The 14,163-nt window shown below is 41.7% G+C and overlaps 1 protein-coding gene across 3 annotated transcripts in view; it reads left to right on the top strand.

Annotated features, from left to right (window-relative positions):
* Positions 1-14,163, top strand: part of DIP2B (disco interacting protein 2 homolog B) — a 225,005-nt gene that overhangs the window by 197,655 nt on the left and 13,187 nt on the right. For all 3 annotated transcript variants that reach the window (XM_061128018.1, XM_061128008.1, XM_061128001.1), the window contains 9 exons: positions 473-582; positions 721-801; positions 4,346-4,469; positions 5,855-5,976; positions 7,243-7,354; positions 9,640-9,749; positions 10,227-10,357; positions 12,270-12,438; positions 13,270-13,440. In XM_061128018.1, the coding sequence (XP_060984001.1) occupies positions 473-582; positions 721-801; positions 4,346-4,469; positions 5,855-5,976; positions 7,243-7,354; positions 9,640-9,749; positions 10,227-10,357; positions 12,270-12,438; positions 13,270-13,440 (1,130 nt within the window). The remainder of the gene's footprint in view (positions 1-472; positions 583-720; positions 802-4,345; positions 4,470-5,854; positions 5,977-7,242; positions 7,355-9,639; positions 9,750-10,226; positions 10,358-12,269; positions 12,439-13,269; positions 13,441-14,163) is intronic.

Below are 14,163 nucleotides of genomic sequence, written 5' to 3'. Positions count from 1 at the left end.
ATGAACTTACTCTCAGTCCTCATAGATGGCAAATTTCTTTTCAGAACAGATATTCATTACTGTTAAGCCTGCTTGTTAAGGTTTTATCTGTGATTGGAGCAGATAAAAATTCTTTATCAATAGGAACCAATGCAACCAACCATCACCTCCTGAGAGTGGAAAACTCCCCTCTGTACTCTGTCCCTCCCTCCGCCCCCACTACCCCAGCTGTCTGTCCCGCAGTCCTGTTTTCTGGCACTTCCTGCCACCTGACATTATTTATGTGTGTGTGTATTTATTGGTTGCCTTTCCCGCTAGAATACAAGCTGTCTTGTTTGCTCCCGTATCCCAGTGCCTAGAGGGGTGCTCAGTCAGTGTGGTTGAATGAACATTTGAATCAGCTTTGGTCAGTCTGGAAATGCTTGTGGGGGGAAGGTGCAACATTGCTTGAATTCTCATCTCCAGAGACTTGATTTTTGCTCTTAACTTGCAGGTGTAGGCCCTGCTTCTGTGATGGTTGGGAATCTGGTTGCAGGAAAACGCATAGCACAAGCTGCAGGAAGGGATCTCGGGCAAATTGAAGAGAATGATTTAGTGAGGAAGGTAAGTGTTCCAGAAATGTTGACTTTTACAGACAAGTCAAGGACAGAACCTAGGCTTCAGGTAACAGATGGGAGATGCATTGTCCAGCTTTTTAAAAGTTGCTGACCCTGAGTCTTTTTTTCTGCCTTATGATTTCAGCACCAGTTTCTGGCGGAGATTTTACAGTGGCGAGCCCAGGCAACTCCTGACCATGTCCTCTTCATGTTGTTAAATGCCAAGGTATTAAACATTCAACTGCTTATCTAATCAGCTGGCTATTGTGAGAGTATCTTAGGCACCCTTGATCTCTTTTTTTCATCAGAAAATTTTGATTGCCAACTCTGAGGGGAGAGTTATTGCTTTCTCCTTATTTTGATATATGAGGATAAATTGTGCAGTTACTTCAAGGCTGAAATGAGACCTCCTGAAGTGTCGTTCAGTACTGTCTCTTTTTTTATCACAATCAGGTCATCTTTATTCAGATAGGAACAGTAGGGACAACCATGTAATTGCAAGATCTACATATGTGCAGAATGCATTGTGTCCGTGTAATTTTTTACTCAGTTTGACTTTTTGTTCTTTGATTTCCACCAGAAATAAAATGACCTTAGGTCAGCATTTTAAAAACCAGAGTAATTTTTAGCACATACTCAATTGATTTTTTGCTAACCTAAAAAGCCAATTGAAAATTATTCAAGAATATATTTAACTACTGCTTTCTAATGGATGGATCACCAGAATATTGTATTTTTTATGTTATGCATCTTATGGGAGTCTGTTGAGATTTGTGGGTTTTAATGGCTGAACCATTCCCTTCTCCTTGGGATCTTCCTGCCCCAGGGATCGAATCTAGGTCTCCTGCATTGCAGGCACATTCTTTACCATCTGAGCCATGGGGAAGCCCCTTTAATGGCTGAGTCAGTAGCTAAAAGTACTGTGACCTTTGCATAGAACAGTATTTCTCACCAACAGGCAGAAGACTGGAGGATCTATTGGCATCTCTTAGGGGACTTACCCAGATTGCCCTCTTCTGCCCCAGCCCCTTGGATTCTGATATATACACAAGCACACACACACACACAACATTGAGAGTTTACATAGTGATAGAAGTTGAGAGGAATATGTTGTGCATCTTAATGAAGAGTCCGTTAAAATCTTAAGAACCATTGCTCTGTGGTAGAAAACTTTGGGACTTCCTTGTTCCACCTCTGCATGAAGTGAGCTTCTCTTTAAGCCCATGGATTGATTAGAGTGCTCCCATTTCAGTAAGATGATGTCAACCTAGCTTGTTGCCCAGTCCACTCCCAGGCTTGGCTACAGTTAAAGTTACAGTCCGATAAAAATCATACTCCAGATATATTTGTTGCTGAACTTAAGATAATTTGCTTTTTGGTTAGAGAAATAATGTATATGGATAACTAAAGGACATGAAGTCCACTTATTCTTCTGTGTATTTTAACATTTTACTTTGAATTAGCCTGAGCCACCAGAAAGCTTAGGAACCATACAACAATGTTCCCTTATGACCAGAAAATGCTTCTTTAAAAAGTTTAGTTTGGTGCTGTACCATGGACCAAAAAGCAGGCTATTGTGATTATTCTCTGGTGGTCCAGTGGTTAGAACTCTGCGCTTTCACTGCAGGGCGCCCGGGGTTCAATCCCTTGTTGGAAACTGAGATCCCACAAGCCACGCCAAAAAAAAAAAAGGCTATTGTCAGAAATGGCCCTAGGAATTTAACCCTGATTTTAGCCAAAGGAATATTCTTAATGTCCAGCAGTAGACAATTGACTAAATAAATTATGGCATATAAACATAATGAAATACTATGCAGTCATTAAAAACAATGTGACAGAAGAATAGTTGATGACCCAGAAAATATTCATAATGTGGAAGTAGGAAAAGTAGAACATAAAACTTTAATAATGGAGTACTTACTGAAGACCCTGTCCTAGATACTTGCCATTTCATAGTTCATTTTAAAATTAACGGAACGGAGGCACAGAGACATAAAATCACTTGCTTGAGTTTGCAGGGCCCAGGGCTAGGACTAGGAATTTAGCTTCTTCATTTGAACCCAGACTGGCTTCAGGGCCTGCATTCTTAGCCAGTGCACTGTATAGCCTCTGGCATAATATAGTATGATATATTTTTTTTGATGTTTCATGTGAATTTATATACAATATACACTTAGTTTTTAAAAACCAGGAAAATACACACCAGAATGTTAATAGTAGTTCCAGTTTATATTTACTAATCTGTATCTTCCAAATTTTCTATATTGAACACTTAGTGTTTTATATTCATGAAACTTAAAAGGTATTTTTCAAAAAGCTAGCTCAGTAAACTTGTTTTTATCATGAGTTTTTAAAAATTAAGTTTTTAAATAATTAAGACAGTGTGCTATTGGCACTGTATAGACAAATAATAGTTTGATTTTATCTGGTGAATTGGAAAGTAGGCATACCCAATACCTGACCAAAACTCATATATTTGTGCACCAGTGTCTATTAGAATGAATAGTCCATCAGAAGTAGAATGGATGAGTGAACTGTGGTATGTTCTGACAATTAAATGCTGTGCTGTAACAAAAGTGGATGGACTACACCGAGGTGCCACAGCCTAGATGACACTTCATAGAATGTTGAGAGAAAGAAGTAAAGCACAAAATATATATGTACAGCACAATTCTATGAAAATCAGATACTTCATAAGTGGTAAAAATATGAAGAAAAAGAAAGCCACTAACATTAAAACGTCATGATAGTGGTGCCCTATGGATGGCATCACTGACTCGATGGGCATGAGTTTGAGTAAGCTCTGGGTGTTGGCAATGGACAGGGACGCCTGGCATGCTGCAGTCCATGGGGTCGCAAAGAGTTGGACATGACTGAGCGAGGAACTGAACTGATGGAGGAAAGGGGGCTCCCAGACGGCACAAGTAGTCAAGAATCTGCCTGCCAGTGCAAGTGACACAAGAGACACAGGTTCGATCCCTAGGTCGGGAAGATCCCCTGGAGAAGGAAAGGACAACCCACTCCAGTATTCCCTCAATGTGCTGGGGCACATGGAGGGAAGGAGAGGGCTGGTGAGGGCGTTCATGGGGTGCTTTTGAGCTGCTGGCAGTGGTCTTTTTCACATCAGGCTGGTTCTTAACCTGCACATTCAAATCTTCTGCGCTTTCCCACTTTGGTGTCATATTTTACAAAGGAACAGGGGTTCAAAAGCCCAGCTAAGTAAAACTTGAATTGACAATAAGAATTATTTATGAAGACCCACAGGAGAAATTATTCTCAAGACCTTTATTGTTAGCTAGGAGACTCAGATTCACTGTTACTATTTTCATTTCCGTCTCTGCTGTTAGAATATATGGAGCCAGACTTGTGTTTTTTCTCATAGCAAATGTATCTGACCACATAGCCAGTGTCCTGACCTCATTCCTGCTTCATCTTGCTTTTCTTTCTTTTCCTTCTACCTTTACTTCTTCACTTAAATTTAAAAAAACATTGCTATATAGTTTTAAAGCTACATTACATAAGAAAGACTGTAAATACTATGTTTGATTTGAGTTAATGTTGTTAGTCCCTCAGTACTTTCAAACACTGAGAAAGAAAAAGTAAGACCACACACATCTTTCAGTCTTGGGAAAGTTTCACTGAATTTGATAGCTTGCTAAAGATAATCTAGCAAGGCACATACCTTTCATGTAATGTCAAATTGGCCATATTTGTTACCGTTGTATATCATTACTGAGCTTCAACCGTGCGTACACTGTCTTCTGTTCCAGGGGACTACAGTGTGCACAGCCAGCTGCCTTCAGCTTCACAAGCGAGCAGAGAGGATTGCGGCCGTTCTTGGTGACAAGGGACATCTAAATGCGGGAGACAATGTGGTGTTGCTCTATCCACCTGGTGAGTGCTGGCTTGGTCGACTAGACAAGCTCTGTTACTAGACTACTGACTCTAAGAGGACAGGAGCTCAGGGACACGGTGACCACATGGGCTGTGCACGGAGGCTGCTACCATGCAGACAACCCCTCCCTCCAGAGTTTGTATGGTGTGGGGGTTCTGGCTGGGACTGAGCCTGTAGTACTTACTCTTGTATTTCCACTGTCTAGTTCGGTATGGTAAATACTGAATGAGTGAATGGTGATTTTTTGACTTTTGGAAACACTCAAGAGAGACTGTTTGTTTTTAGAGGAGTGCTCAGGAACTATTTCACCCAGTTTCCAAAAGTATGTTGCGCATGAACTCTGACTTAACATTCTCCACATTATAATTGGTGCTTACTGTCCCACGATTATTATTGCTTTCCTCTTCCACACTCTGTAATCTAGTTCAGCAACGTCTTCACAGCAAGAGGGACTCAGTTATTTGATGACAGTTTGGTGTATTCAGAATTTTAGGCAGAATATTTCAGTTGTCCCTTTCTTTAGTCTTTTGTCACCTAAGCTACTCATACATCCAGGCTTCTGTGGTCTTTTATCCCATTTACCTCATTTTACTCTGATTCTCACTTGCTCTTCTATTTATATTGATACTAAGACTTCTTAGAAGCTGTTAAGAACAACTTTGTTCTGGGAGGTTGTTTTCTGTCCACCAGTTAATCACAGTGATGGACATGAGCACTGCCCGAGGGGGCCGCCCTCCGAATCCTTATATTGCAGGGGCTTTGTATCAAGTGACGCTTTGCCTCCCTAAAACCTGCACCCGTCACGGAAGTGACATCTCAAGGGTCTGATTGTTCTTAAAACATAGTGGCCTTCTTAAGATTGAGAGAAAGCTCAGATGCTCCTCATCTCTCCTTTCCCATTATTTTATTTCCCAAGTGAAACAACCCTAATCTCTGCACTTACTTTTCCTAAATAATATCAAGTAATGATGTCAAAGTACCTTCTTCAGGTATCTTTCAAGTGTTTTCTCTACTTCTGACCTCCTTCCTCATTTGTTTATTCTTGGCTTCTCTATATTTTGTAAAAAGTTGTTTTATATGCTTTCTTCTTTTATCTTCAGTTTCTTCTTAATATAAAAAATTTCTAGGAATTTTCCTGGTGGTCCAGTGGTTACGATGCCACAGTTGCAAGGTAGGGGGTGTGGGTTCGATCCCTGGCCAGGGAATTAAGATCCCATATACCACAGAGCCGAAAAACTTATTTTCTAAAAAAAAAAAATTATTCTGATAATGTCTCCGTTAAATTTTGGTCTAGTGTCTGGCACACGATTTAATCTAGGTTTGGAAACTCTGCCTTTTGCTTTCTCAGTGACAAACCAAGCCGCTAATCAGCTGTGTCTTGCAGGCATAGAGTTAATCGCTGCATTCTATGGCTGTCTGTACGCGGGGTGCATACCTGTGACTGTCAGACCCCCGCATGCTCAGAACCTCACAGCCACATTGCCCACTGTCCGTATGATTGTTGACGTAAGTACCTGGTATAACTTCCCTTGTTCTCATCTCATAAAGCCCCAAGTCAGACAACTAAGGATCCTTACCCTTTTCCAGTTTAGTTGAGTCAGGAAGTCAAATCTAACTCCTGAAAAGTACCTCCTTTTCCTTCATCTGATCGCAGTAACCAGCATTTTTAGTGAATAAATATGGAAAAGCTGTTTTTGGTGGGATACAGGATTATGTTTTTATCATAAACATTAAGGAAGTAAGTGAAGGTGCCATTTAGTAATTCTCCATAAAACTTGTTTTTTTCTTTCTTCTTACAAAAATTCTAATATTTTTTCTGCATAGTAACCAAGATAATTTTAGATGCCAAACTGAATTCTCCTGATGTAAGGTCACTTTTTGGGAGTTTAGTCTTACAAAATCACTTGGTATAGTATTAAAAAGTGTCCCCCCAAAAAAAAAAAAAGTGTCCAGATCTTGCTCTGAAAGTGATAGACGTTTCTGCAGGAAATGAGAATTGAAGACAGTGAAAGAAATCTGTATTGCATCATATCCTAATGTACTTTAAAGCAAATTGCAAAATTCCAATTGATGTAACATTTGTTTCTCTAAGAACTGCTGCTCTGTCAGCAGCTGGAACCTGCAGTATAGAAGCCACATTCACCACAGATGATTTTTCTAGAGAGTTCAGTTCAGCAGAACACCCTGGTTACAGTGTGCAAAGTAGCCCGGGACAGCAGGGAAGGGAGCTTCCTTCCACCAACATGGTTTGAGTAGTAAGGGAAGTCGGTGACTTTGCATTTCCACGTGTAGGTGTGTGGGAGAGCTTGGTTCCTGTGAGCGCACAGAGTCCCCCAAGTTCAGGATATGTTTTCTGGGTCCAGTGCAGTTCACCACTACCTGGACTATTGCAAACCCTACCTGCTTCAGTGATGATCCTCTGACACCTCTCATTCCTTGAGTACCACAAAAATCCATGTTTCTATCTTACTATGGTCTTCATGAAATCAATAGATCTGGGGTCCATACTGAGATTATGACCATGGACTATTTGAGAATCACTGTTATAAATAGTAAGTTGTGTTGTGAACAAGTCCATCATTCTGATTCAGTGTATTTTCAGAACAAACATAAGGGGAATACTGACTTCCATTGTCCTGTGTACGTTCTTTGAAAGGCTGGTACTGCCCTGTCCCAGTTGGATGTGCGAGTTGCTTTTATCTGCAACCAGAGACTATAGTGCTACACGGGGCTAAGCTTCCTTGTGTTTATTTTTGTCCATTTGTCTTCTAGGTCAGCAAAGCAGCCTGCATTCTCACCACGCAGACCCTAATGAGGTTACTGAGGTCCCGAGAGGCAGCAGCAGCCGTGGACGTGAAAACCTGGCCAACTATCATTGACACAGGTGAAAGGGAGATTTCTCCAGAGTTGTTGCGAGAGCAAGAACATTCACTCCCCAAAGTTTCCTAGATTCTCATGCCAAAGATGTTTATACAGCTCTTCCATTGCAGCCCATTCCACCTGCTAAGACAGATGCAAAACTTAATATGCACTCAGCTTGAGTTACCAAAGCACTGGATACTGCAACGATCAGATCCAAAGAAGCAGATCACAATGTGCTTGAACACGGGAAACAAAACCTGTCTTCCTGTCATATTCTTGGCATCATCAAACAGTGTGGTTAGGTGTTTATGCCAGATGTGACCATAGACGTACAGGGCTGCATAAAGCATTGAGAAGATCTGACCTTTGACTTCCAGATGCGATAGAGTTGGAACAGCACTGGGCTAGGAGTCAACAGGCCTGGTTCTGGTTCAAGCTTCAGTCCTCATTTTCTGTATAACCTTGGCTGAGATTAGCCTCACTTAAATTACTACCTACCCTTGCATAACTCACATATTTATTGGGGATATCGAATGCAACATAATGTGAAAATACTTTGAAAACCATAAAGTATATGAATTTGAATGGTGTTCATACTAAAGAAGGGGGTGGGACACTAGGGTGGCTGGAGATGGTAGTGGAGAGGGGAATGCAGGTTTTGGAGTCGAGCAGACAAGTGTAAACCCTCATCATCTTGTTACTCGTAGCTGCTTCATGTTGTTGTAAAGATTAGATGACATCACGTGAAGCGCCAGCACACAATCATTATCATAACAACATCTAACTTTATTTAGCCCTTACCATGTGGCAGTCATCTAACATGTATAACATCATTTCCTCCTATACCAACCCTATCAGATAGATGCCAGTTGTATCCTCATTTTACAGATCAGAAGACTGAGGCATGGGGAAGTTAAATAGGTAGTGAGTTGGTCAAAATGTTCATTTAGGTTTTTGTATAAGATGTTACAGAAAAACCTGAACAAACTTTTTGGCAAACCAATAGGCTGAAATTCAAACCCAGTCAGTTTGGCTCCCTTCCCAGTCACTTAACCGTTAATTTCCTCCCTACCAGTTCTCAGGTAAGTATTACATAGTATCCACCTCAGGAATAATTAATATGGATGTAAACCCAGGAATAACATCTATTTATGGTTATTGTCCAGATGCTGAACTGTAAGCAATCATTTATATAGTATTCAACATAAGTGGATTGCATTGGTGTTAACGATGGAGATAATCTACTGTGGTTATTGGACTCAATCACATTTCAGGAAGACCCAAAATGTGTGCTGTGATACAAACAACAGAAAGGTTTCCTTCAGTGCTGGAGCAGCTCTTCCCTGCACAGAGCTGGGTGGAAGGTGGTAGAGACAATCTTTGGTTTGGCCAGAGATGAGTGCCCAGTGACACAGAGATTGAAAAGCAAGAGTCAGAATCATTTCGTGATTTGGAGGCCAAAGGAGCCATTAATGAGGCATGGCTAGGGCCAGAGACATCCTTGATATCCTTGGATTCCACATACAGATTTGGACAGAAAGGAGAGGTATCATAAAAGAGCAAAGGGAAATAATTCCCAGTTCTAACTGTCATTCTTAAAATTTGTCACATTAACTTGGAGAAAAACCATCCAGCTTTTTAAAGCAGACTCTGATTACTATACCATGTACTAAACTAAATAAATTTTAACTTGAAACCAGCATAACAACAAGTAAAGCTTCCTGAATTGTTTTAAAGTATTTTATGTGAATTAACTTCCTAACAGTTCAGTGAGGGCAGGTTTTATTACCGCTTTAGAGATGAGTAAACAGAAACAAAGAGGTTAAATAACACCAAGGTGACGACCTTGTTAATAAGTGGCACAGCTGGAAGTTGAACACTGGCAGCCTGCTTCTTTAACCTGTTTTCGGCTACTGTGTTATAGTACTGCTCCCTAGTCTTCTGGTAGATACATCAACCTTATCACTGCAGGAGTGATGTTTGTGAGCTGGTTGGTTAAATGCTAGAAACCCTAAGCTTTAGCAAATCTCAGAAACTAAGTGTGGTTCCAGCAAAGCCACAGAGGACTAACTGAATAGCAGTGATTTTTGAGTTCCAGCGTGTCAGGTTTTTTTTGAAGTGTATTTATTTACAGTGTTGTGTTTAATTTCTGCTGTTACAGCAGAGTGACTCAGTTTATATATATATATATTCTTTACCATTATGGTTTATCACAGGACGTAGAATATTGAATATAGTCCCTGTTCACAGTAGGACCTTGTTGTCAATGTGTGTGATTGACATTGGGTTTTCTTTTTTTCTTTGCAGATGACTTACCCAGGAAACGGTTACCTCAACTCTATAAACCACCTACTCCTGAGATGCTGGCATATCTTGATTTTAGTGTCTCCACAACTGGCATGCTCACAGGAGTGAAGGTAGAGTAGCCGGGATATATTTACTTTCACTGGAGGCTGGTAAAATGCCAGGTCTGCAAAAAATAGAGATGACCACTGCCCCAGGGACTTCAGATGGAGAGGCCAGTTGGTTGTACCAGAGACCAGTAGGCGGAGGATCAAGGGCCTCTGCTATATTTAAATAAAAGCATTGGCTCTTCCGGAATAAGTTATCCTAAGGAATTTGTGTTATGAAGTGTTCTGAACCTAGCAAAGACACTAATAGATAATGCAAGTTACATTTAAAGCCAGTATGAAGTCATAAATTCATATTTCATAGGACTCAATATTGACAAATGAATAGATAGACTTGAGTTAGATTAGGCATTTTGAAGCAATAAAGATACATGTCATTTTGAGGAGCTGAAGGGAATTGAAGCTTCTGAAATCTATCGTTAAAGCTGCTCTTCTGCTTGTGGGATGCCAGTTCCATCCTGTTCCATGTTTCTTACCTTCCAGATGTCCCACTGTGCGGTCAATGCTCTCTGTAGAGCCATCAAGCTCCAGTGTGAGTTGTACTCCTCTCGGCAGATCGCCATCTGCCTTGACCCTTACTGTGGACTTGGCTTTGCACTCTGGTGTCTCTGCAGGTAGGCATGGATAAAGCAAAGAATCAGAGTGCATGGGAATATCTTTGAGGCTGGGACCATCCCATTCTTTCATGTGCTCCGTTAATTTGGTAAAGTTTCAGTAAAATGCTGATGGTTCCTGGGATTTGTGCACCTAATGCATCTTTGATGTTTGTCTGGTTTTGTTTGCATTCCGTCTTTTCTGTTAGTTTTGTGCCTCAGACAAAAGGGCTGTGATCTTTCTACCTCTCCTGTGCTCCATCCTGTCATCATCCTCACTTTAGAATCAGAGCCAAGGAGAAGGATGACACTTGGGTGAATGGCACGCTGTGTCAGCCAGAACACACCCCCTAGGCTTGGCAGGAAGGACTGTAATGAGATGGGTGACAGCATGTGCCTGGAAGGTAGCGCACTGGCCAGATTGTTTCTTGTGGAAGAGCAGATCCCAGCTCTTTCCACTCTCCCCACAAGGACCTCATCTCAACCTGTGTTTCCACCTCCTTGGTGAGCATCTCCAGGAATGCTCACAGACACCTGTGACTCAGCACCTTCCTTCTGTGTTCCCTTCCTTCTTAGGATGGAGTCATTCACTTGGGGAACCATGCTAGGAACTTGGGCTTTATCTTCAACTCTGTATCTTTATGTCACACATCCAATTAAATGTCATGTCCTTTGTTTCCATTATACTTATCTATACATAAGAATCACCTAGGGGTCTATTTTTTTTAAAAAACCAATGAGGCTTCCCTAGATGTACTAAGCAGTTTTCCAGAGGTAAAGACCACAATTCCAGGTTTGGTTTTTTTTTGGCCTTGCCAAAAAAGAAAAAACCAGACTCTTTTAGAATTTAATCTGATTCATACATTGTGGAGAAGAAGGTAAAGCTGGTTGGGAGGCTAAATAGAAATGATCTTTATATGAAGATGAACAGAAACTGTGACCTGAAAGAGGATTTTCCCTAATAGAAATTTGCAACTTGAGGATAGTAGAGATTTGGGGACTCCTCCATAGATAAAGTCACTCTCTTGTGAGATTTCAGTTGCCCAGCCAGGGATCGAACCCATTCCCCCTGCAGTGGAAGCACAGAGTCTTAATCAGTGGACCACCAGGGAAGCCCCTGTCCAGTATTTTTTTTAATAGGCGATCTGGACTCCTAGTGATTCTGATGTATACCCAAGGCTTAGGAAGCTGAGGTTTCATGGCTGGAGATTGTACATATGATACGAGACTGTTCCATTCCTTCTTGTGTATCCTGGTGTGCTGGTGGGGTAGCCCTCATCCTCTCTCACCTGGACTATTGCAGCCTCTCCTAACTGTCAGCCTTCAGTGACTCATGTCTCTAATCCCCCCCTTCATATAGCTAGCTTTACCCCAGCTTCAAGCTGTACTGACTGTCTACTGGGTAAATTCTAAACTCTTTCATGTAATAGTAGTTCAGTCCTTTCACAGTTTGACCCTGGCCCTTCTGCCTTCACTTCTCACCACTTCCCCAGGCAAACGCTGGGATACCATTTCTGATGACTTTAAACACACCATGTAATTTTATATCTCCATGCCTTTGCATATACTATTCTTCTGCCTGGAGAGCTCCCACCAGCTTCCTCATTTCCTCCAGCCACTGTCAAATTCCTGCTCATTCTTCAAGCCTGGCCCAGCTGTCACCTACTGAAACACCCAACCAGTTTGAAGGACTTGATCTTCATTCTGTGATTGTGATAGCCTTTCTTCACATCTCAGTGTCCACCTTCCATAGTCTGCTTTATTCACTTTATTCTGTAGTTATTGTGTCGTGTGAGTTGAATAGGAACCAGGCTGATTCTTGGGCCTTTATATCTAATATGACCCTCCCCTGTCCTTCGTGCTCAATAAATATTTGTTGAATCGATAATCTAGGATGAACTGATTGTGTTAGCGCTTGCCTTTTTCATTGCAGTGTCTATTCAGGTCACCAGTCCATCTTAATTCCTCCTATGGAGTTGGAAAACAACCTTTTCCTCTGGCTCTCCACGGTCAACCAGTACAAAATAAGAGACACGTTCTGCTCCTATTCAGTAATGGAGCTTTGCACCAAAGGGCTTGGAAACCAAGTGGAGGTGCTGAAGGTAAGAAGCAGCTGTAACAAGGAGCCAGTCCTGAGAAAAACGGACCAGGTGTGGTGGTACCCCACCTTGTAGGGCTGGCCAGACATACCTGCCTGCTTTTTTCTATCCAAACAGGTATTCATAAACCTCAGTAGGTGTACCTCTTTCACTGTCTAATTTAATGCACTCTTTTAGAGTTTAATCTGATTCACACATTGTGGAAAAGAAGGTAAAGCTGGTTAGGAGACTGAATAGAAATGACTTTTACACGAAGATGAACAGAAACTGTGAACTGAAAGAGGATTTTTCCTAATAGAATTTGAAACCTGAGGATATTAGAGATTGGGTCCTCCTCCATAGATAAGGGTCACTCATTCATGAGTGTATCCAATGATCATATGTCTAAGTGGCATATAAGAGAGTCAGAAAACACCAAATTTTCTTTAATAGAGAAGTAAGACCTTAAGAATGAAAAAAAGAGACGAGATTAAATCTCAGTGTTGCTAAATTTATTTTTCTGTTCTTCCCATCTCTCCATTTTGAAATAGAGAGAAATCTAAGGTACAGAAATGAAGAGGAATTAAAAATATATTGCTGAAAAACCTAAGAGTTTTAGGCAAAAGAGGAAAGAAATAGAGAATGAGCAAATCAACCTGTGGGTAATGACTTTAGAGGAATGCCTGGGTGTTTTCCAAAAAGGTATATCTTTTCTTTGGGTATGTGAGATGAGAGCACACGTTTCCTTGGCTTTTCCTGACCAAAGAGGTAGGGCAGTGAAATTGCTTATCCAGTGCTTCTGTGACCCTACTAATCTCCGCCTCCGCCCCCACCCCCCAACATGGTGTCTTACAGACCCGGGGAATCAACCTCTCCTGCATCCGAACGTGTGTGGTGGTGGCTGAGGAGCGGCCCCGCATTGCCCTCCAGCAGTCCTTCTCCAAGCTCTTTAAGGACATCGGTCTGTCCCCGCGGGCTGTCAGCACCACTTTTGGATCCAGAGTCAATGTAGCGATATGTTTGCAGGTGACTCTCGTGATATCGTTTTAGTGTGGGGGGCTCAGAGCATAGGCTGCCACTTGCCTGCTGTTTATTTGGGCTCCACCGTGCCTGATTTGGCCCGTTGGTAAAATGAAGATGAGAATATTGTCCTTCACAAGGTTGTCCTGTAGAACCACCAAGTTTCTAGGTGCCAACCTCTTGGACCCATGCCCAGCAGTTGAATGCTAATGTAAATGTTTACTCGCAGTGGTTTTATGGTCCTCGACATGAGTCAAGATTTCTGAATCCTACTTGAATTTTATTTGTATATAACCCTTTGTGGTTTTTTTTTTTTTTTTTTGGCAAAGGAAGCACAAATAAGTTTGTGTTCTCTTCTTTAGCCAGATGGCAGTTTTGCCATATTATCTTGGTGGGTAAATAATAGAAAAAGGCTAAAAGAATAGAAAAGAGTGGAATCTAATTTTCTATAGCTTGGAAAATTCATAAGGCAAATACAGGCATGGACAAGAGTGAGAGTCAAAGAAGGTGGCATAGCTGGGTGGACGCGCTCAGGTCCTCTGTGTCTGGGTCAGGTGACTTTGGAGCAGCATCACAAGGCTTTAACCTTGGAGCCCTGCTGTGGGTGCCTTGCCGCCAGCGTGGGCCAGTGTTGGTTTTGGAAGTCCCTTGGATGTTGGTCTGTCATACCCTGGCCTTGAGTCCAGGGATGAGGATCTTCCTCACCCTGGTAACCGTTCGGTGCTGCTC

The sequence above is a fragment of the Dama dama genome, chromosome 3, assembly GCF_033118175.1.
Source record: "Dama dama isolate Ldn47 chromosome 3, ASM3311817v1, whole genome shotgun sequence".
NCBI lineage: Eukaryota > Metazoa > Chordata > Mammalia > Artiodactyla > Cervidae > Dama > Dama dama.
This window is presented reverse-complemented; position numbering and strand designations above follow the sequence as displayed.